Source organism: Symsagittifera roscoffensis, chromosome 2, assembly GCF_963678635.1.
Source record: "Symsagittifera roscoffensis chromosome 2, txSymRosc1.1, whole genome shotgun sequence".
NCBI lineage: Eukaryota > Metazoa > Xenacoelomorpha > Acoela > Convolutidae > Symsagittifera > Symsagittifera roscoffensis.
The window spans coordinates 82,586,053-82,610,947 of record NC_087063.1 but is presented as its reverse complement, the minus strand read 5'-3'; the positions used below and the strand labels follow the sequence as shown (position 1 = coordinate 82,610,947).

The following is a 24,895-nucleotide window of genomic DNA, read 5'->3' as shown; positions in this document are numbered from 1 at the left end:
AAGAGATCAAAATTTGAGTTTCTGGGACAAATAGGCAAAAATGACTTTAAAACTGAGATCACTGATTTTTAATTTTCATCGAAATTGCAGATACTTTTTGCATAACATCTATATACTTTTTTTGCAACGATTAAAAATACTGGTTAAGACAGTTTTTCTGAATTTAGAAAAAAAGCTTGAAATATTGACCTCTTTTTGAAAATTAAGGTATTGGTTATGTTAAATTTGCCAAGTAAAGATATTTGTCAGATTATACTTTTTTCTCAAAAATTTACGCCTAACTGATTAGTCAAGTCATTTTTTCAGTATTTAATTGTGGCTTAAACGTAAGTCATTTTTTAGACTCCTCAGGGCCTCCAAAATTTGTGAAACAACTGAACGATCTAAGAGTTGATGAGAACCAGGAAATGAAACTAGTCGTGGAACTAGAAAACCCCTGTGAAGTCTCGTGGCTCAAAGACAACCGACCTCTTGACCCCAAGCGAGACGGGGTCAAGATCGAAACTGGCAAAGGAAACAGATATCTGCTCACTTTGCCGAAAGCGTCAGTGACAGACTCAGGGATCTACTCTCTCAGAGCTCAGTCCAAAACTAACAAGAAGCAGTTTTCAACTACGAATTGCAATGTAGTCGTTAGAGGTATCTATATATCTTGCATGCAGAAAAACTTACTCAATTGCGAGCTAGATTTTCAAAGCCCTAAAACAAAGCAAAAAAAAAATTTTGAGTTGTGGCGCATCGGTAGTGATGGTGACCAGCAATTATATGATTGCGAGATCAAATCGCACGTGCGCTGCAATTTATAAAGTAAGCTCTTGTAAGATAGCCATAGCTTAATTAACCTTAAGTAATTAATCTTCGGGTTAGACCTGTGGCTGGTTAAATTATGTGATTAAAAAAGATTTCAGATGGCATGATTTCAGAGAGCTGTAAAAGAACTCAAGCATATCAATTTGAAATTTCAGTTTTTACCGAGCATCCTAGTAGGTTGGTCCAATTAAGGCCAAATAAAAAGAAATTATGTTCAACTTTTGTTGAAAATTTCCAGTCATATTTTGAATATTTTAAACAATTTCTTAAAAACCAGTTTTTCCTTCAACGCAATGGAACCAAATGGAAGAAAAACGAGATTTTCATTTTTAAAATATATTTCATGCTTATTTAGCCCATAGAGAGGCGCCTCTGATTCGGAAGAAGTTGTCGGGCAAGACTGTGAAGTCGGGTCAGCCTCTGAAACTGGAAGTAGAGGTCACCGGCGTTCCCCTGCCCAAAGTCACGTGGTACAAGCAGGAGAAGAATAAAAACAAGAAGGAGAGAATAGTCGCGTCTAAGGAGTTCCAAATTAACCAACGTAAGAAAATCACGGCTTCCAAATTTGTTTTTTTTCTCAATTGCGTTTTTTAGGCAATTAGTGATAGAAATTCAAATAAAAAATTCTGAAATTTGAAAAAAAAAAACGGAAATTAAAAAATTACTTAATCATTTTTCTAACTTAAAAATTAGAAAAATGATTCAATCTATATAAATAAATTGTCATGTTGTTCAGTATATTTCATGGAATAAACCATATTTAGATTTTAGCCCCGAAATAATACCATGCTTTGAAATTTGAAACAAAATAACCCGTGGAAAGCGCTCACATGTTTCGAACTCTTCTTATCAATAGTGAAATATCCCTACATAACTAATCGGTTCATTACAAAACCCGTTGGGTCTCTAAGCTCCCAGGCCGTGAATGTCCCCTGAATCTGAATTAAATGAAAACTTGTGCTTTCTTATTTTAGGCTCAGAATCATTGAAAGTGTTCATGTTTAAAATGGGTTTGAGCGTTTATTTTGCGGGTTGTAAACTAGTAGCCGCTTGGTACGTTTAGCAAACTTAAAAAAGCGAAGATTTTATTGCGGCATAAGCAGAAATTTGAGTTAGCATAATATCGTGAGCAATTGTCTTCAGCGTAAAACTAAATAAATTTTCAGTTCTTAAGATTAACAGTCCATAAAACGTTTTCTAACTGAAATTTAAAACTAGAATTTTGAAAGGAAAGCAATAAAAATTGGCTACGAAAACTTGTTCAGCAAAAAAGACTTCAAGCTCGATTTAGTCTTTGAAATGCTCTTTCTATTTTGATCTCAAATGGACAGAAAATTCTAGCTTCAGACTGTGTATATGTTCTCAAGTTAACACGCTTTTGCCCTGCTGATTGTAGGGCTCTTTTCCTCAATATCTAAACACTGGAAGTGAAGACTTGGTTTTCAAATTTGGCGACCCGTTTTGGCAGCAGGTTCATAACAAACTTATTCCCTTTTCTTGGGTTGTGGGGTTTGCTGGAAACAGGCGTATTTCAAACCAGATTTTCAGTCAAACCCTTGAGTACTGCTATTCGTTCGCTACGCTTTATATCGCGAGCTTAAGTTGTTCGAAAGAAGTAATCTGCAAATTTTGGGCACTTTTTGCTGTTGGCGTTATTAAGCCCCTGTTGCCTACGCAATATTAACCCGTTGCAAAGGTAAATCCTTACGTGCTAAATTTGCCCTAAGTTCCTTGATTTGAACATTTTTCCTTCTTTATTGTGTTTTTGCAAATAATTTGGTGTACTCTATTAAAATTGAAAGCTCGACCCTTATTAATCTAAGTAATTTTTTTTCTGATTTGAATAATATTTATATAAGTGATTTTGAAAATTGTTCTTTCAATTTCAGAAAATGAAACGAAAACTCTATTTTTAATATTCTTTTGGAATCAAAATTTATGGTTCATACTTGTTTAAGTTTTTGGATGCTAAAAATTTTTTTTTGGCTGTTATGCTTTTCGCAAAAATACAAGAGACGAGAAGTGATTTTTACAATACTCGGGCGAAAGTTCTCAATCTTCCCTTTTTTATGTAGAAACCAGTCCAAAACTATAGCTTTTTTTGTTAAAGTTGGCATGATTACGTAACTGTCTCAGAATTGTTACATAATTATTATATTATACATGGTCTTTTTGATTGGTTATTAGCCGGTTTATACTTCGGTTGATTTATATACACCTAGCTTTGTTATTAGAGGAACAGCGGTATTTTTTTCTCGTCTTTTCCAGCAAGAATTTTTTAAAAATCTTTTCCAGTTTTTTTAAAATGTTTTGAAAAACTTCAACATTGCAAATTTAAGCTCAAAACTCAAATTTTTTTCCACTTCAAATTAATCGCTCCTTCTAAGAAGTTTTCAATAAACTGTATTTTTTTACAGATTCCAGTTAATCAAATCTAAAATACTTATTTTTTCTGTATTTGGTGTGGAAATTTGTTAAATATGAATTTTTTGCTGCATTCAGGAGATCAGTGGTTCTCCCTTTACCTACCGGAGACTTTTCCCGAAGACGAAGGAACCTACTCTATAGTTGCGGAGAATGTCGCCGGACGAGACTCAGACTCGGCTGTCGTGAAAGTGATCCTCGCCCAACTAGAAGAAGAAGCCCCGATTGTGTTAAACTTGAAAACTGCTCTCAATTCTCAGCCTCAGAAACTATCAAAAATGTCTATCCAGATTTTAAAGGTACGCAAATACTAGAAATAAGCTCGTGGTGAAAAAATATTGCCAAAAGCATTCATGACGTTTTCACAAAAATTTTTATTGCCAGAAATCTAAGACCTCAAAAAGATCCTTCCACTTTTTTTTTAACTGAAGTCGGTTATTTTTCCTTTTCAGTCGAAAAAAAAAAACAATTTGAAACAAGGACAGCTCTGATCAAGTAGCACAGAAAATTTCGATCACAGGTTTTTTGCTCCTTCGGCAATGAAGGTAGGATTTTTTGCTAATAAGAGATAAATACGCTTATCTTTCAACAGTTTTAACCAAAATATTAATCGAAAAAAGAAATTTTAAAGAAATTAAATTTTTTTAGCCTTTCGCTGATTTTTTTCTATTTTGGTATTTTTTGTTGCCAGGAAGACGCTAAAAGAGCTTCAAAAATTAATGTTGTTGGAGCAAAAATAAGTTTTTTTTTTCAGCTTATTTCTATATTACAGTCCAGCCAGCTCGCTTTATTCGCTCAAAATTAGACCAAAAATCTCAACTGAGGGTTTTTTGATAGTTTTTAATCACAACTGCAGGGGGATTAATATGATATATCTCTTAACCTATTACGACGATTTTTTGCGGAGCCTTATTTTTTGCGGAAAATAAAAAGAGAAAAGAAAAAACTAAAATACACGATAAGACAAAGTTCTTCCGCATTTTCAGAAGTCGGAAAAAAAACTTCTTGGGGTTTGGTACCTATATCGAGACATTGTTTTGATTTTATATGTCTAAAATAGCAATTTGTTATCAAGTTTTTTGTACGACTTCCCTTAGATGAGGATGATCAAATTTCCTGTGAAAAAACTATTGATTTTTTTTTTGGTTTTAGATAGCTTAGATGGTAGAGCAACAACAACAAAAATTGATTTATAGGAAACATATATAATGCTTGTGTTATACTATCAGTTAATTTTTCAAAATGTAGGCTACTGATTTTAGTGTTTAATTGATGTATTCAGATTTTCTACAGTATTTGCTGGAAGTCCTTCATTTTGTCAGCTGATTCAATTTTTCATTTTGTCAGATGAATCAATTTTCTGTCCAATTTTGCTTGTCTTTATGAAATGAATTGACGCTTCTAAGTTGAACTAATAGCTAGTGAAGTTAAACTGACAAAAAATTACAAAACTTTGCAACATATATAGATATTTTTCAGAGAATCACTATAGCCTGAAATTTGTGTGGTACTTGCACAAAAATGTTCAATTTCTTGCTGTTTGATAAATGTCTTTTGTTGCAATTCTACGTACAGTTTTTTGGCAGAGATTCATCAGTGAGAATGAAGAAAAGCGTAGAAAATTTTTGTTTGTTACAAAATTAGGGAACAGCTTTTCGTTTTAGAGAAATTGTTTAATTTTTCAGCAACAATTGGAACCGTTTTTTTGTTTAAACTTAGACAAACTGATTGATTCAAATAGCTTCCATTAAAAATAAGTAAAAATTATGTAATTTTGTTTTTTACACTAGCATCAACTTAGTGTATTATTAAGAACCTCCTTTTTTTTTTAAACCTTAGTCGCAAATGTTGGTGCCACTTTTTGGGCACCTTTACGGCTTTTTGATAGCATGTGCTTTGAAATTTGCGTAGTAATAAGTTAACACAGTTGATGCATTTTTCATTCGTCAAACGAACCAAAAAAAGCTATATGTTTCAAACAATATAACGATCATAAAAACTTGATTTCAGAAAATTTCTATTTCTAACTCAATTTATCTTGCATTTTTTTGAAATGCCTAATAAAAACATAATGTGGCTTTATGCTTAGCAATCTGTTTCAAGTAAAAATTAGTATGGATGCCTTCAGTTTATTATATTGCAAAATATTGCTTGCAAAATTGTGTCTGTTGGTGTTTGGTGCCTCTTTTGCTGAATATTAGCATATGTCGTTGCTTTATTCGTGACTAGTGTTTGTTCATGGTTGAGCGTGCGTGGCTCAGTGGTTAGTGCGTGAAACTCAAAATTTCTAGATTGCAGTTGATTGAAGATGGAATTTTTGCTAATTCCTAGCCGAATTTTTGCTAATTCGAGGCTTATTTTATATTTTTTTTTGACTTTTCCAGAGCTGCTTTTTGTCGTGTTTTCGCTAGTGTTTGCGAAGCGAAACTTCGCCGCTTTGTAAATGAAGCATTTTTGTGTTTTTAGTTTTTCTTTTTTTCTGGATTGGATGAAATGGTTACTTTTTCAATTAACGAAGACCGATTTGAAAAACAAAAAATAATTCAGTTTCTATGCAAAGTTTCCAAACCCATTTTTTCAACACGGAGAAAAATGTTTTTTAGTTTTCTTTTGAAGCGATTGAATCACGATTTAAATTGCTTTAAATTGATATATCACTCAGCGCTTCATCTGACGCATGCTTTGTTTCTTGATTTTGCGTGGAAACAACCCCTCCCCCCTACAATAAAATATCTCCCCATTTTGCGGTCGAAGCAATGATCATAATTTCGGATATTTTTCCAGTACCTGGAGGCAGTGACTGTGCATGAGGGCAACCCAGCAGCTTTACAGTGCGAACTAAGTGGAGGGGGAAATGACCAGCTGGTTGTGAGTTGGAGCAAGGACGGTGTCTGTGTAGACAAAGACCCAAACTTCGGTTTCTCTTTCTCGAACAATGTCGCAAGGTAATAAAAACGGGCCATCAGTTGTTTCAAAATAACTCAAAATTGACATCAAATAGGTTGAAAAATGCCCAAAGACGAATTTGACAAAATATTTCACTAGGTTTTTGAATGATGAATATGAAGTTTGAGTTCAAGAAATCAAAAAAAAAAATCTTTTTCCTTCACCCCACCTGCAAATTTTTTGAAATAAAACTTTTTCACATTGTCCGATTGTTACGAAAGTTGGAATGCGGACTAATTAGGCCTTGGAAAACAGATTTGATGTTCATGTGCTTAACCTTGACAATTGACCAAAATTCCGGCCTTTGCATTGTTCCTTCATCTGACTTTGTGCTGTTTTTGTGCATTTGTGCAGATGTTTCATCTCGGAGTGTTTCCCGGAGGACAGTGGCATCTGGACGTGTACCTTCAACCACCCTTCCGGAAGACCAGAAGACGCTGTCAGCACCAGCACAAACCTCACTTGCAGAGAAGGTAGATGATTATAATTACAAAAGCAAAGCTTGTGTTATAGTATGATTTCTCTTTTTTTTCCAAACTAAGTCGCAAATATTGTTGCGACGCAAATATTGTTGCGACAAAATTTTTTCATTTGATCAAAAACCAGCTATTAAGTACAGCCAAAGCTAAGGATATTGACACAGACTATTACACCATGGATCTGTAGCGTAGAGGAAGAGAAGGAGACCCGCAGCAGAGTAAGAGGGCTCGAACCTGGGCAGGGTCGGATGTTTTTAATGAAAATACTAGTTAAAATGCGTCTGCTCTATACATTGAGGCATGTTAATTGGTAAATTTCTTTTTTTTTAAAATTGACTGGTACTGCTAATGCAACATAATTGGCCTGCGTCACTGGCTCTTTTCGACTTCCCACCCTTTCAAATTCAATTTTGAAAAGCTTATTTAACATTGCCATAATGCAATGAAGTTTGCCGTGTTGAACAAATCGACAACTAAGAACAGATTTGTTCTTCATACTTTACAGCGTAACATCACGCATTTAACCGTAATAACACGTAAAACAAACATAAAACTCGGTACTTTGAAAAGGGGGATACTGGAAAAGAGCCGTGTCAATTAAGAATTATGTCTCATAATTGGCGTGCGTCACCTAAGAAATTTTGTTGACTCAAATTTTTACTTATTCAGTTTTTCCCAGTAGTGTTATCAGTCATATTTTTGTGACACTATTGGCCTCTGTGTTAATAACATATTTTTATCTCATTCTTAAGTGTAAAAGAACGAAGTTATTTTTCCTTTATAAAGTCGTGATGTTTTTTAGGAGTTTCATTTTTTGCGCTGTACATTTGGTTTCGTTTGAGTTCAGTTCGTTTTTTGTTAGAAGGAAGGCAAATTCAACTATCGAACTGGAAAAGTTCAAAGATCAGAAAAATGTGATTCACTAGCTTTAAAAATGGGCATCTCAGCGGAATAAAAAAATTGCCTATTCACTCACTTTTTTTTCTGGTTTATTTTTTTCCGGTTTAAAAGGTTATTATATTACATTTTTCCAACTATCTAACGACTATGTTTCTGTTTTTTTTTAAATATTATTATAGTGTGACTGAATTAGTTTGAGGTCAAAAAACTATTTTTTCCCTGAAATAACTATCTTTTTCGCTTTCTTATATCATAATTAATTCAAAAATTAAAAAGACCACTCGATAGGCAGCTAACTGGCTTTTTTTGCTGTTCTTCCCAGCTGTTTTTTGGTTAATATTTGTAAATAGCAATCAAATTGTTCCTTCTTGAAAAAAAATTTATTATTGCTCCGACCATTTAAAAAATGGGGAAGAACTATGTATTCGGATTTGGTTTAGTTTTTTCTTTTTTTGTTTTCTATAAAAAAAATACCACAAATAATCATCACAAATAAATATGGTTCGAGTGATATGTCAAACAAAAGAGAAAAACCCGTTGAAATGTTTAGTCTAATTTTGAGCGAATAAAGCGAGCGAGCAGGCTTATTTATGTTTAATTTGAGCCGTTTATAATAGGTTCTTCTAACCTAATTTTAAATTTACTCAAGTAATATCAACTTTCGGAGTTTTTTAACGACATTTTTGGAAGCAAAAACTTCATAAATTCAGCAAGAGTTGAAAAAATGATTTTTTTTGTTTTGCATTTCATTTTTCTACAAAGTTTGTTCAATTTGCTTATTGTACTATGTTTGTCGAATATGCCTATGCTCTCGTTTTTTACGTTCCAAACTTTTTATCACACCACGCAGAAAAAAACGACACTAATTTGAAAAAATATTTTTTGTTGCTTTTTTTAAGACTGGTTTTAAAATTTTGTGTTACTTGCACAGTAACCGTCTATCTTTGTTATAACTTGACTTTATTTTTTCAGCTGTCGTGATTGAAACTGAGCCAAGGTCACACGAAGGAGCCTCTCCGGATGCGACGGCACCTGAGTTCGTGAGAAAACTAACCCCCCAGCGACTAGTGGAGGGGGGACATGCCATGTTCTTGTGCGTGGTGTCCGGATACCCTTTCCCAGACATCCAGTGGCTCAAGAATGGACAACCCATCCAGTCTGGATACAGGTGAGATACAGGCCATAAAAACTCTAAAAAACAGTCAACCGTTATGTTATCTTCAACTTTAGCTTGTGAAACAGTTCAAGAATGAGACTAAGATACGCAAGTTTCAACAGGGGTTCTGACAACGCTAATTAACGAGTTAGCAAACTAGCGGCCGCAAACTGTAAAAATCTTATTTTTGCCGAGCAATGAAAAACACATGACGTTTTAAACAAAAAAGACAATTTTGGGCCGTTTTTGATTGTTCGGCCAAAATTGGACGTCGTAAAGTTGTACCAAATGGAGGACCCGTTGGGTGGTCATGGGCTCAAATCATTGAGGAGGGAAAAGAAAAGTCTTTTCAATGAGAATAACTGCACTGAACTTTGAAAAGATATGTAACGAGATTAGCTGATATGCTTCTAAGCTACCCTGACTAATAATTTAATACCAGGGAGCGAAAAAAAGTAAAATTATATGTTTTAGCATACTTCTTTTTACTTAATCAAGAGCGAAAATTTTTTTTTAAATATTTACTTTTTTCCGCTCCCTGATTAATACACATTCAGATGAATATTTTGGAACCTGATCTAGACTACATTTTATGATTGGATAATTTAGATATTTTACCAATGTAAAGTATTTAATATTAACCAATCATGATCCATCTAACTAACAACCCACTTATTTGTAAGTGCTGAAGTTACTTGTAATTTCAGCACCAGAGAGATTTGAATTTAACTTAGAAATTAGTTGGACTCTCCCGAGCACTTCAGCAGCCGCAATAAACCAGTATACCCTAGATCTATTGAGCCTAGCAGAGACTAGTTAAACAACCTGAGACTAGATAGTATAAGAGTAAGATTAGGATCGGTATTAGACTAAGAAGTTGCACGAATCTATCCGGCCGAAAATAAGATAGCGTGACGAGCAGACGGTGTACCCTATCCGAAATTACTCTATGAGTTAACCAACTCGGTCATAACTCATCTGGTTCAGACTAAAAATATCATCCGCATCTTAGCTAAACTACTAACAACTTCAGAACTAATTCACGACATCTTCCCCCACGGTTTTTTCCCCGACGACTAACAGGTAAGTATGAATTAAATGAATATTACTAACTAATTAAATATTAAAAAACTCACCATACTTTATCCATGTTTTCTTTAGATTTTTAGCCTTCATCCGACGATCACCTACAAAAACCACAAAAAACAAATAAAGATCGCAAATTTCATCAAACAGATTTCAACAATTCTATTAATCTCTTACACTTATAAATTTATAAATTTAATACCAATGCAGTAAATTCATTTCTAAAATTTTCCCCACAAGCAGTAAATCTAATTATGATGAAAATTTGTAACTTAAAATTCCCCCATAACTAGCAGTAAATTTCCAAACTCTATGCAGTAAATTAATAAAATGCAATTGCAGTACTAACCTTTTGATATTCTCATTTATTCGCACAGAAATTCTATCCACACTCGCACAGCTCGCCCACGAAGAATTGTTTAAAATAATGAATTTCAGTTTCAAGTTTTCACACTCAACAACTCTAACATATAATAACATGTTTCAAACTTTCCTTTAACCCGGTTGGAAAGGAATCATATACTAAACAAAACTAACCAACGCAGCTTACTAAATACCACAAATCATAGAATAACAGCATGACTAAGAAAAGGAAACCAACGGTACCCAAACCGGATTAACCCAGTTTAAAACTGGATAATTTATTCTTTTGAAGACTATTATAAAGTCTAAGAAAGAAATAATAAAACACAAAAAAGTCGAAAGACAAACCCATACCACAAACAATTTGATTTTTGGAAAAAGGACATAACCAACAAGACATAAGAAAAACCACAACAAACCCAACATAAAACGTTGTCACATAACAGGACCCCTCACAAAAACCGCATGAAATCATACTCCCACTCCTGGCCTAACCCACCAGGAAGGACGTCCTGAGCATGCTCTATAGCCGGCCTAACCCACCGCGCTACATCCACGCTTTGTGACCACACCTCTATTTTTAATAAGAGCTACTCAAGTGTGAGTAACTCTTCAAAATAACCGAACTAAAACAAAAAGCTTTTGTGAAAACAACTAACTAAAATCATAATTAAAAAATATTAAACTAATAAATGTTTTATAAAATGTAAATTACATTATGCAATACATAGATCAGAATACAACACCAAGGACGAACATCTAAAGACAAAACGACCCCACTACACTCGAGAGAGAATGGCCAACCACAATCGATATGCCACTCACAATCACAACTCAAAGGATTTAGAGTACGACTTGACTTCGCAGAAAAGGACTTCATTGAACTAGACCAATGACCACCTCGATGTTCAAGTATACGTACAGATCCGAGTAACCAGGCATCCCCTCCACGCACAATCTCCACGCCATTCCCAAATTAGATCAGACACAAAAGAAGTTCTCCACGCAGAACAGAAAAACCTGACATAGCAAACCATTCTGAAATCAGATTTGAGTTTGTTGCAAAGACTTAGTCGTTGTCACTAGAAGACACAACGTCTTATGTCTCTAACTCCAGCTTCCTGGAACTCCTTTAACAAAGAGGAAACGGAAGAAATAAGATGTTCGCCAAACACCAACGTCCATCATCCATCCTTCGAATTGCAGAAGAACTATTCTAAAAAAAAAACTCTGTAAAACCCGGATGGGTGGAACCTGATCTAGACTACATTTTATGATTGGATAATTTAGATATTTTACCAATGTAAAGTATTTAATATTAACCAATCATGATCCATCTAACTAACAACCCACTTATTTGTAAGTGCTGAAGTTACTTGTAATTTCAGCACCAGAGAGATTTGAATTTAACTTAGAAATTAGTTGGACTCTCCCGAGCACTTCAGCAGCCGCAATAAACCAGTATACCCTAGATCTATTGAGCCTAGCAGAGACTAGTTAAACAACCTGAGACTAGATAGTATAAGAGTAAGATTAGGATCGGTATTAGACTAAGAAGTTGCACGAATCTATCCGGCCGAAAATAAGATAGCGTGACGAGCAGACGGTGTACCCTATCCGAAATTACTCTATGAGTTAACCAACTCGGTCATAACTCAATTTATCCAAAATGAAAGAACAACAAAAAACTCTTCAAGCCTACACACATGTGATGACTACATATTATGACTACTCAAACTACCTATTCCTATGATGACTATTTTTCTAAAATGAAACAACAACAACAAAACAAACTAAATCAAACCTGTAGCTGAAATGTGTGTGTTGTGCATGATAGGTACCAGGTGCAGAACGAGATGCACTCCGGCCACTGTTCCCTCTCCATCTCCTTCATCCTCCCGGACGAGGACAGTGGCGTGTACACCTGCGTGGCCGTCAATGTCAAAGGTCAGTCAGTCGCGCATCATCCATCCATCCACTCAATCAAAGCACACGTTACAACTTAACAATTTCGGGATTTATTTAATTATATCCCCTCTCGGGTACCGATTAACGAATATCCCCCCTATAAAGAGATAAATCAACGGTTAAGCATATCAGAATTTTATACCTAGCCACGAATATCCCCCTTTTTCAAAAGGTGTGATATAGTTAAAGAGATCTCAATTGTGAGTCACAGTTATCTGTGAGTGCTCCAAATAAGAGTCCCTGACTCTTTTTCTTTTCCCCGCACCTGCAATTTTTATTAGTGAAACTTTTATTCGCAATTCCAACTGTTTTCAAAATTGGCATTCGGAATAATTAGACTACTTCAAACACATACCTAACGTTTTCATACGCTCAGTATACCATAATATGAGGTCTTTCCGAGGAAAAAGAGCCCCTTTATTAAGAACTTCATTTTTCAAGGAAATGCACTGAAAATGAACGGTGGGGGGGGGGGGGTAGTCAAAAAGTGTCTAATGTGTGTTTGAGCTAAGAATGGTTCAGATTAACTTTTTGCCATCTCTTTCAAGGTCAAGCCTCCACCGATGCGCCGCTGTTGGACGATGAGTCATTCAAGAAGTTTGTGTCGGAAGACCAGAAGCGACAGTTTGTCGGGGAGTTGTCCAGTAAAGTCAGGGCCAGAAGTCCGGCTGTGTTCAAGCAGAGCATCAAAGGAGACCAAAAGAAGGTTCAAGGAGATTGTAAAAAATACGCATTCGGCGTTTTAAAAATTGATATCTTGATTATTTTCGACGACACTTAAAGTCAACTTACGAAGGGGATATAGCTCAGTGGTAGAGCATTCGACTGCAGATCGAGAGGTCCTCGGTTCGAACCCGGGTGTCCCCTAACAGTTCAATTCTTAGAACTTGGAATATGTATTTTGAATTCTCTTTTACCCCAGCAGAGGGCGCAGAACAAGTTAGCGTCATGTAGAATTATCGTCATTGAAGTATTAGAGACTCTAGACATTATAATCATTTTGAATTACATTGATTGGGTGGCGTCCCTCAATGATGAGGGGACCGAATGTTGGAAATTTATTTGCATTTCTCTTAGGCCAATCAGAACTGAGTATTCAAAAATCTCAAAAAATACTATTGACCGATTAGAAAATAAGCAGATAGATGAATTTTCGAATATTGCGAAATCGAAGTAGGGTATTAGGAAATAACATAAAACCAATTTTTTTTATTTATCTGAACAAATTTTACAGCAAATTTTTGCGGTGCAGCTATAATTCATTTTCTGTTTATAAAGATTTCGGTTATATGCAAAAAATCATGTTGCCAATATGAACGTCTAAGGAGTCTGATTGGTTTAAAGTGTTCCATCATTCGGTCCCTCCATCATCAATAATGAGAATCCCCCCCCCCCGTTGATTGTATGCAGGCAAAAATCTGTTGGCGGTCTTGCGCGTAAAAATGGTCTGTTACTGGGTGAACAGACAACAAGTTTCTTTTTAGGATTGTTTTCTACACGTATGTCAACTCGATTTCTTATTTAAAATTATATTCGGTCTAATGTAATGATGATTGCGATAAGGATGTGTACATACCCAAGTATGAACAAAACTTGGCCAAAAATGTCAACATGAGGATGGGGGGACCAGGCGGAGGAGGGGGTGGTCATCATCTAGGAGATCATCCGCCTCAACCCAGAGGGGGTGGTCATCATCTAGGAGATCATCCTCCCCAGCCGAGTCTTTTGTCCCCCTCCTCCGCTGTGCCAGACCACGAGATGTCGGGTACCCTGGGAACCCACAAACCGAGAGATAGATTCATCATCACTTTCGACACCTGGTCTCACAAGAACGAAATGCCCAATGGAGCTCCGAAGCCGCCAGGCTATGACGTAATCAAGCGTGAATGAAACCAATTAACGAATCAAATTAACGGAAGAAATATCTCGTTTGGCATGTCAAAAGCTGACGCTAAACCATTGAAATTAAACATCAAACATTGACAATATTATGACAAAAAAGAATTGTTTCGAAAAAAAGGCAAATACTGGAGACGATGCGACCAGAAAACAGTCGAACTTAATGGGATATTTCATCTTCGGACAATTAATTTTGCACGACAATTAAACAAAAAACATCAGCAAGGGTTTGATTGAAGAAAACCAATTGACTTCAAAGCTCACTGCAATGGCATGGATTTGAAATGATTATTGACTTGAGCAAACATCATTAATTCATTATTATTTTCGTTTTCCAAGTCATTTTGCTTAGATTAGAAATCTGAGGTTGGTTTGTGCATGATTTGGATTGTTCAACTAATGCTAATGTGATTTGCTTAATTAATTTTACTTGCTGTAGAATAACTTTTGGACTGTTTTCAGTTCAATCCGAAGGCGTTCGAGGAACGACTAATGAATGAGATCGAGTTCCGAGATGACAAGTTGCGCGCTGTGAATGCCGGCGGAGCTCCGCAACCAGGCGACAACACTTGGACGACAATGAAGTCCCAGAAGAGGAGATGATTGCACCGCAGTTTGCCCAGAAGCCTCAAAGCCAGAAGCTGATTGAGGGATCCACTGTACGGTTCGATTGTCTGGCTTACGGATACCCTGCCCCTAGGGTAAGAGATAACCCTTTTCACTTTTTCATAAGTTTTATTGGACAGGAGATTCATAGTAGAAGTCATCATCATCATCATCAGAAGTTCTCAAATTTTTAAATTAAAAAGAAACGAAGCTTGCATACTTTTTGCTGCTCCAGTTAAACTTAATCAATTTATTCATTAAGCCAATTTTGCGCCAGAAAACAATGCATAAAAATACCAATAAACGACTTTTAGATAGGCCCAAAATATAATCTCTAACTTTTTCAGTTCAACTGGTTCCACAACGGGAGACCTCTCTACCCCTCCCAAAGAGTGGCACTCTCCAGGAGTCTCCGGGACCCCAGCACCGGAACCACCAAGGCCGCCCTGACCCTGTCCAGAGTGTATCCGGAGGATGCCGGCTACTACACAGTGCTAGCCTGGAACGCTAGAGGTCGAACCGCGACCACCACGCAGTTCTATGTGGACAAATCTGGACAGGTTGATGAAGTCGATCCAGCGAAGATGCAGGCATTCAAGATGTAAGAAAATATTATCTTTCAAAATTGCGTTTTAATAGTTTCAAAAATTGAAGATCGAAAAGCATAATATTCAAACTTTTTGAATAAATTTTCTACTTTTGAAAAAAAAAACAGTTGTGCAGAACAGTGTCTTTCGTTCTTCAAAATTTTGGAGTCACAAACAGAAAAAATCGTATCCTGGTGCTCGCTTGATGCTCCTGATCTATGCTTTATTTTCAAACAAATATGTATTTTGATATTTGTTAATTTTTTTGTCAGGCTGGAAGATAGGAATAAGAAGCTGGACCCACCGGTGAAGGCGGGAGTGTATGAGAAACACTTGGCCCCTATTTTTATTACCAAGCCACAGGACTTGTTCGTGAAGGAAGGAAAGACAGCCAGATTCGACTGCAAGGTCACAGGAAGACCCATGCCCACTCTACGGTAAGAGCAGGACAATAGCGGCCGTGGCCGAGTGGGTAAGGCGCGCGGATCTCTCTTAACACGAGGGTCTTGGGTTCGAATCCCACTTGGGTCACGGTCGGAGGGTCCCATTGACATCTGCTTTCGCAAAATAAATGACAAACTCGCTCCATATCTCAAGATTGCCCTGAAGGAAAAGAGCAGAACGCTTAAGTCTGTTCCAAAAAATGTTAAATTGTTGTCGAAAAATTCAGTTAGCTTCAGGTAAAAATTTGGCTTGATACAAACGAAGATGTTTCCTTTTAGAAAGTTTTGTTTAAAATTTTAACGTCAACTTTTCGAATAGACGCATATTTGAAGTGCTTTCAGTCTTCTGAAATCAAGTAAGCTTAAATTCAGCAAGTAATCAACGAGAAGATTTTCAAACCGATGAGTAGATGTTAGGATAACATAATTTAGTCGGAATCAAGCTGTTTCAAATTGTGCTGCTTGAATGAGCATCAAAGAAGCACTCTTCAGATTAAACTCTAAGCGCTGTTTATGTTAATGAATCTTTTGTGCAATTTAAACCAACTGCACATGCTAATTTTTTTTTGCGATGCAAAACCAACTTTTTTTTTCTAATCTAGTTGGTTCCACAATGGAGAAGAAGTGCCTGCGAATGACCCCGACAGGTCCATAGTGGTGAGGGAGGATGGCACCCACTCACTTGTGTTCCCCGCAGTCCAGGCTGCAGACGGGGGGCCATACGAGTGTGTGGCCACTAACAAAGGAGGCGAGGCAAGATTCGTCGTCAGACTCATTGTAGACGGTTGGTTCATAAAATTATCTTGAAGAACATTTATAATAATAGCAATAATAATTATCCTTGCGATAAGCAAGGGTATTGCAACTGGGCACTAGAGTTTTTTCTCGTAAACAATTAACTTTGTTCACAAGACTTTGCAGATGTTTCATCTAGCTTCATTTAAAATTCTAAAGCTTGTGGTTCCAATCTGGTCGGATCTGCCTTTTCTGACTATCGTCGTCAATGTCAGCTTTCTTCTAAAAACTTGAATGCGATTTCTCAAGCCCCATTGGTAGGGTAATTGAGTTATCTGATTTTGGCGTTCATTTATGTGCACTGAATTCTTACGCATTTAATGATTGTGCTCGCGATTTGGAACATAGGCAGATTTTTGTACACAACTTGTCCAACAAAATCACTGAATAATTTTCTCAAATCTGCTTTTTCGCCACTCAACAGACATAGTCTGAGCATATTTCCATTTCAAACACCCGTTTTATTCAATTTTTTTAATGTTTGAAAATCACCAAATCCGGTTCAATCTAAATTCGTTTTTTTTCGTTTTCCTTGTATTTTTTCGTTTCAAACTTAACCAGCGTAGAAGCTTCATATTGCATTGTTGGACGAGCAAAACGTGTCCTATGTGCGTGAGTCTTTTGAGATTATAGTTCTTATTTGTCATGTATAAAAAAATTGAACTTAATTCAAGATAAGGATTTATAAAATTTGGTAGATGCAGCTTTTGTCGACTTTCTCAACTATTTTTTCGATTTAGCATATTCGTCTCAATTTCTGTCTGCTTATTTGTTATACTTTGTTTCTGTTGTGTCGCAAGTGATGCGAATCGCTGTGCCATAACAATAATAATAAGTATGATAACCATAATCATAAATCATAATCATCCATGGGAGAAACAGAGCTTCGCTCAACTTGAAATGCAAGTCAAAAGTAGAAAATGCGGCGGATGCCAGTTTGTTCTGAAAATGTTAAGTAAAAAACTATATCTAAAAAATTGCATAGAGTTGTCCTAAATATGATCAAATGGACGAACACATTCCGACAAATACAATCGAAATTGTTAAGTTACCGTTCAGAAAAGTTATTGGACACCTTCTAAGCCGAAAAAACTTGGATCGGCGATCTTTGAGCCGAAAACAAAATCAACATAGAACATTTTGGACCTCAAACTTGATTTAACATTGAAATTAACCGAGAAATCTGTTCAGTGATTTTGTTAAGAAATTTGTTAACCCTAAAAAATCTGCTTTCCAATTTTTTATAGCTTGCTTAGTGCAACCGTAATGACTACAACCGCTTGCATAATCAAAGTTAACAAAAATTCCGACTTAAATTTTGAACCAACTGAAAAACCAAACTAAAATAAAAAAATTTAAAAAAATTTTGTCCATTTTTCAAGTTTAATTGTTCTAATTTTATTAAGATGTTGATTTAGATTTTAAAACAAATTGTTAGAGTTCAGTAGCTCTACCAACATTGTTAGAGTTCATACCAACAAAAATAAATAGAATTACATCTTAAGAAAAATAAGCCAAAAGAAATCAATCTGACCGACCTCAGTTTTTGGTACCAATGAAAATTTCAATTTTCAACTTCCACACTGCGGCCGACGCACATATGCAGGCAAAAACAGTCATTAATTCGCTCAAAATACGACGAAATAGTTTTTAAACGAAATAGCATTTTGGCCATTCTGTTAATTTAAAAAAGTTGTTCAGAGTAAAACATTCAGTACCCATTTTCAATACCCTTACTTATCGCAAGGATACTCATGATAATATTGGTCATAATCATGATATTAATAATAATCAGAATCATCATAAAAAATTAATGTTAATATTAATATTTGAAATAATAATAATAAACATAATCATAATCATAATAAAATCAAAGTAGTTATAAAATTCATAATAACTTTAATAATCATAATCATATTAATCATAATAATCATAATAGTAATATTCATGATAATAATCATAATATTTATCAATAACGAAACAATAATAATCAAAATTATCATAATTACATTTGCGATAGCAAGTGTGTTGCAACCTGGTATTGGACTTTCTTTCCCGTGACTAACTTTTTTCGCATAAAGGTCAACATTAAAACTAGCAAGTTTATGTTCTTTTTTTTTGTTTTTGAACCTAAATTTGAAATCATTTACTAATTCATTCACCGAAACAGTAAACGAACTCGAGTTTGAGTTCATTTGTCAAAATGATAACTCCAGCCTACTTGGTCTCGAGGTTACGAATACGCCTGGGACGGCAAAGTTGCTGGGTTCGAATCTGACATGATGTGATGTTTTTTTTTCAAACGGAAATATTCCGTTTCATAAAATATTTTCGGCCTATTATTTGTCGGCTTACGTTTTGGCGGCCTAGTTGCCATGTCGTAGAATTGTTTTTTACTGCTCCCAATTTTTATGTAGATGTTTTTAGTGTTTTGATTTATTTCTGCTGTTTGTAATTTTAATTATCTTGGCTTCGTGCTTTGCCTTTTTTTCTTTTAAAAACTTTATTCTGCTGAACTGATTTTGGCTTATGTTTTATCCGCTTGATGAACTTATTTTGCGTCGTTTCAGTACAAAAAGTTTTTTTTCGTTTGCGGGTTTGGTAGTTCTAAGGTGGAGGGGACTCGAACAGTTTTTTATTGTTTATGTTTTTTTGATTTTTTTTTGGCTGAAACAAACGGTTTCTGCTAACGTACTGTTTTGCCGCTCAGCAAATATTCTTGCGATGCTAATTTTGTGTTTTTTTGTCTTGGCGTGTTTTCTTTTTAAAAAAAAACAACTGGCTGTATTCATTTTGACACACTTAAACTTTTTCCGCAGTTCCCAGTTTTTTTTTACTATTTTTATTTTTTACTAGATTTATTTGCGATCGTATCACAAGTGGGTGGTGCAAAGCTCCGATTAGCTTCTCTGTTATAATATGTTTTCAAGTGATGTTAAAATACATACTGATGAAAAATAAAGTATCTTGCAATGCCATTAAATGGAATCAAAACATTCCCGGAGACATTATCAGCAATACTTACAGCAATTTTTTTTACAATCGAAAACGGTTGTCTTGTCTGCATGCGACCAACACTGGGTGCAAGGTCTTTAAGATATTGAAACTAGGCAATAAAAAGTTAAACAGTAGTTAATTTAAGATATTGGAACTAGGTAAACAAGTCAAACAATAGTTAACCAAGTTAGCCTTTTCATTTGAGAAAAAAAGTTACTTGAGAAAGCGCCAAAAAATTTAACCCTTTTCAGACGTCTAACATTTTTTCTTGCCTAAAAGTATAGACAAGAAAACAATCTGCGTGCAATAATAATTCGAGATATTTGATGAATGTTTTCTTGTCTATGTTTTGGTAAGAACAAATTCTAGACGTCTGAAAACACGGTAAAATATTTTGGCGCTCTCAAGTATTTTGTTTCTTAAATGAAAAGGCTAATTTGGTTAACTGTTGTTCAACTTGTTTACCTAGCTCCAATATCTTAAATTAACTATTGTTTAAATTTGATAATTTCTCCACTTCTCGAATCAAGACAGGATAACAAAAATACGGATTCTCTTTGAATAACGGTTTCAGAATCATCTGTGATAAAAAGATGTTCATTTTTAAATAGAGAAGAGCATCGAAGAGCCCCCCAAGATTACCCAGAAGCCCCCGAGTAACATCCCCGCCAGAGAGGGGGAGCCAATCACCCTCCGAGTTAGGGTCACCGGAAACCCCGAGCCAGAGCTGGCCTTCGTCAAGGACGGCCTCAAAAAGGTAAACATATCAGTTATTGGCTCAAAAGTTGTATTTTATGGTATTTTCGAAACTTTAAACAAAATATCAAACGAATTTAAACTCCTATTACTGCAAAAATTGAAGCGTTTCAAAAAGACATGGATGGGATAAAATTGTCATTATAAATACTGATAGATAAGTTTTTATTAGTAAATACTGAAGGGTGTTCGCAGTTTTTTACAGCTACGCTCACTAAATCTGAGTTTGAATCTTCAAAATTAAAAAAATATATATTGTAATGAGAATATTAACCAGGATCCCTACAACGACTACGAGCCCCAGGAGCGTCCGGTGGTTGAGAAAGTGGCACCTGGAATTTATGACGTCACCTTCCCCGGCGGCGTGAACAAAGAGGACAACGGGTGGTACAACTGCCTCGCCAAGAACCCAGCCGGCACTGACGGGTTCTCCTGCAAACTCAACATCAAAAGTGAGCCCATAAAGAAAAAAATAATCCATGAAATCGAACGTTGAAATAAATATATATAAAAGATTGTAATAATTACTAAAAACTATAAGTAACTCAGTGTTCGGAACAATAAAAAAACACATTGACAAACAAATTGAATTGAAATGGTTGCCATTTTCAATATTGCTTCATAACTTTTAAAATGAAAAATTACTCATCATCAATTTTTTCTGCAAAAATCATGCTTGTAATTTTTTTTAAATCTCACTTCAAATTTGGAAGTCTAAATGTATTTTGTGCTTCAGTGCCGCAAAAACAAGAGAAGCCAACACCCGTGAAGATCGCAATCCCGAAAAGGTATTTCGAGAAACTTAAAGTAGTTTTGTGTTTAATGGTATGTTTATTGATTTTTTATTGATATGTTGGCACAATTCATATCAAAAATGAGGCGGCTCTGTTTTTTTTTCATTCACCGTCCTTGTTAATAATTTTGACAACTTGACTATATGGTCATAAATTTTTTAAACTAATGTTTTGACGCTTTTGAGTTTTTTTCCCAAATCGATGTTTTTTTTTTTTAGTTTATCTTTCTTTTCGACGTCTAAAATGTTCTTTGTTCTATTTCAGAGGCACCCACCCCCTCCCTCCCCGCCCGGAGGATCAGACGCCCCCCAGTTGGGCTAGGAAGGACGAGTGGGACGAGGATGAGATATTCGAGGCCTCCAAGCCCCACCTGCCCCCCAAGTTCAAGAAACTACTGCAGGACATAAGTATGGTTGAGGGGGATAAGACATACATGGAGTGCACTGTCTTCCCAGCTGGAGATCCCACCATGGTAAGGAAGATACTTTTTTTTCAAAACTGCGACTAAAGATTATAAAATGCGACTAATGATTGTTTTTTGCGTTGATTTTTAAGTGTCAATGAACGTATTGAAAGCACTTATTTAGGTTTTGATGATTGTTTTTATGAAAAATTCAGGGGGAAGGCTTTAAAGCTTTAAAAACGGACAAAAAAAGTTGCAAATTTTACGTTTTTTTAAGTGATGATTTAATGTTTAATATTTTTCTCTCAAAAGTTACTTCAAATACGTAACAAGCCAGGCAACTTTCGAATGTAGTGACGGAGTGTTTTTTGAGCTCGGCGTAGTTTTTTTTCTGACCAACTTTGAACACATTGTAATACAATAACAACTATGTGCCGATGGAAAAGTCAGCTACTGGACAAAAACCACTACTATTTGGAATACTGAAAAAGCACGACTAATTTGTATTTTCAGGTAGTAGAATGGTTCAAAGACGGTCGTCCCCTGCTACACAAAACAAGACTGAGACCCATCTTCGAGTTCGGCTTCTGTGTCCTTGAATTCGACCACCTGAACCCTCGAGACAGTGGAGTTTATACATGCAGAGCCACCAACAAAGTTGGTATGGCTGAGAACTCGTGCAGAGTGGCAGTCAGAGGTCAGTAGTTTTTTAATATCAAATCTTTTATAATTTAATTTAATTGAGTTACACAACTTGTTATTGTGAATTTTTTAAGCATCGAATTTTGTTGATATTTTGTGGATTATTCTGGATAATTGTTAATGAGAAAGTGATAAAAATGAAAAGGACTTCTTTATCAAATATTGAAGTTTTACTTCAAGAAGTAAAGTTTCACTTAGAAAAATACGAAGTTATCTTATTATGCATAATTTTATTTTTCTTCTCAGGAACTGAATCGCTAATTAAGGAGCCCCAACTGCCAGAAGACATGCGAGCAGGGTACGAAGAGCTGGAACAGAACAGAGCCAACAAGTGAGTAAGAAAGAAAGAAAGACTAAGAAAGAATTGATTGTTCCGAAATTTGTATGTTGTTCAAATTGTCACATCCATGGAAATTTTATTCATACACGATACTGATGATAGATAACAAGCATGCATTCCAATGGGAATCTATTCTTGAAGAGTTTGTTAAATTTCTCATTTCAAAGAGCGCAGAAGATGCAAAAAACTGAAAATTGCAAACAAAAGTTGTCAGTTCCAAATTTATTCTAATTTATCTGTGAATGTAACATTTGTTTGAATGCTTTTTGTATTAATGATGCGCGACTCTTCCAAGTTTCTGGGGAAAATGAAGTTTTGGTCGCAAAAGCATGCTGTGTGGATCCTAATATCCTTAATATATTCATATGTCGGCTCTTTTCCAAGACAGCCATGATTTTTTTGGAAATTTGATCGACGAAATCTTATTCTGAATGACTTTTGATGTTCAAAACTTTTATTTTATAAAAATTTTCAACGTGAACAAGTAAACAATTAATTAGAACATTTCTTACGTGTAAATTTGCCGTTGAAGAATTTTTATGCAAATTTGTTTTGAGATTCACGAAGGGGGTGGGGAACTCGAAAATAGCCCATACGCACTGACCCGATTGCAGACTCCAAGTTGCAATTTAGGGAATTTGAAATTTGTTTTGCTCTTTGACTGATGTTTGGCTGTTGCTTAGGCCCCCTGCGACCAACAATAGTCCCCTCCCCTCCTGGGCAAAGAAGAACAAAAATGGACCAGATTGGAGTGACGAGGACAGTCTCATACCCAAAAGGTTAGTTAAAGAAGCACAAAGTTCTCATTGCAATTCGCGTTTTTTTTGCAAAAAATTAAAAACCTAGTATACATTTAAAATATCCTACGAAAGAATTTTTGCGGCTACCAAAAAGAATTTTTGATTCACTGCATTTAGCTGAGTCGAAGACAGTGTCGATGTTTGATGGCCTGGACTCTTGATTTGAAGCAGCGTTCTTTAGCATTCAGAGATATTGGTTCAAGTCCAGTTATCGGTTGAATAAATTTATCAAAATTTTGTGCAGTTTGGTTGATTTCTGAGAGTGGTTTGAAATATTGCGAATGATGACTGTATTTTCTTGTTAATTGACACACCATTGAATCGGAGAGTCTTTTTTCAATGCATGGTGAACATGTTTAGGGCCCCTGCGTACGAGGCGCCCCCCAGCTGGGCCAAGAAGGACGAGTGGGATGACAACAAAGTTCTCATCCCCAAAAAGTAAGCCCCCCTTCAAATTATAATCGCTATCGTATGTCTAACACGATTTCTCGGCGAGAGAAATGAACAAAAAAGAAAGCTCTTTACGGAACACCGCTGCGGTTAAGAATCACATTATTTCATTATAATTTCTGAGCAGAATATTGTTTTTTCACCATCAATAAACGAGCCAGGATCATTGGGGACCTTAAACTGCCGACCTTTCTTCTGTGGGGGACAAAAACTCCACGAGCTAATGAGTTTTTAATCTGCTCTGCAATAAAAAAACTTTTTGACATTGTTAATTGACAACAACATTTGAATTAAAGTTGAAATGAATGGTTGATACCAACAGGGTTCACCAATCATTTTAGAAAAACAAACAAGTTCTTTTAAAAAAAAACTAAAAATTTTGCGTGGGGCCTTTTTGAAAAAGTTCGCTTCAAAGTTGGCAGTAACGGTGGTTGTTAAGTGAAAGATGAAGGTAGCTATAATGGGTCGTTGAAACTTTCTAAAGAGTTTGTCTTAAAATACTTTTCACGAAACTATCTCATCCAACCGCTGTGTTCCAATCATTGACTTGTGGCCGTTTTTTCTAAGAATAAATATGTAATAAAAAACTTTAACTGATTTTTAAAATTTATGGTTAATGTAAGGTAGCTTAACAAATATAATGTTAATTCTTACTTCAGTAGATTAGTGAACAAAATGCGATATTATTTTAGACCAACGGACGCCTTTGCTCCCGAGGAGTTGCCGCCTCCGGTGTGGGCGAAAAAAGATGAGTGGAATGAAGACGAGTTGTTCAAACCCTCCAAACCCCACATCGCCCCTAAGTTCAAGAAGGCCCTTCAAGATATCACTAACTTGGTGGAGGGAAAGGACAAAACGTATATGGAGTGCACAGTCTTCCCGGCTGGAGATCCCACCATGGTAAGTTTCCATTTATGGGCATGTTCTTGAATGGTCAGTTTTTGAATATGAATATAGTTTGAGAAGTACTTAATTTTTCTCTTTTTTTCGATTTTAAATAATTTATTTACACAGAAAAAAAATTTTGTTTGTGTTTTTAGTTTCATTAAATGTAGATGAGGAAATAGTGATTAAATCAACTCACTTCCTGTTTGATTTAAACTACTTTTTGAACATTTTTTAGACTTTGTTAGTTGTCATCACTTACTTCGTGTTTTTAATTAAGACCATTTATCCACGAGGGAAAGGACC

At 35.6% G+C, this 24,895-nt stretch overlaps 1 protein-coding gene and 1 non-coding gene across 9 annotated transcripts in view; both read left to right on the top strand.

Annotated features, from left to right (window-relative positions):
- The window catches only part of LOC134840639 (muscle M-line assembly protein unc-89-like), an 85,817-nt gene extending 70,718 nt beyond the window's left edge, over window positions 1–15,099 (top strand). For 7 of the 8 annotated variants that reach the window (XM_063856586.1, XM_063856588.1, XM_063856587.1 and 4 more), the window contains 11 exons: window positions 343–639; window positions 1,166–1,351; window positions 3,313–3,533; window positions 6,019–6,179; window positions 6,535–6,653; window positions 8,532–8,727; window positions 12,002–12,111; window positions 12,681–12,838; window positions 13,696–14,004; window positions 14,494–14,732; window positions 14,985–15,099. In XM_063856586.1, coding sequence (XP_063712656.1) covers window positions 343–639; window positions 1,166–1,351; window positions 3,313–3,533; window positions 6,019–6,179; window positions 6,535–6,653; window positions 8,532–8,727; window positions 12,002–12,111; window positions 12,681–12,838; window positions 13,696–14,004; window positions 14,494–14,634 — 1,898 coding nt within the window. In that variant the 3' untranslated portion in view covers window positions 14,635–14,732; window positions 14,985–15,099. The remainder of the gene's footprint in view (window positions 1–342; window positions 640–1,165; window positions 1,352–3,312; window positions 3,534–6,018; window positions 6,180–6,534; window positions 6,654–8,531; window positions 8,728–12,001; window positions 12,112–12,680; window positions 12,839–13,695; window positions 14,005–14,493; window positions 14,733–14,984) is intronic. The other variant, XM_063856589.1, reaches the window with a different exon arrangement.
- Trnac-gca (transfer RNA cysteine (anticodon GCA)) lies at window positions 12,928–12,999 on the top strand. The gene has a single exon. It is a non-coding gene; the product is annotated as a tRNA-Cys (tRNA).
- Window positions 15,100–24,895: the final 9,796 nt, after the last annotated feature.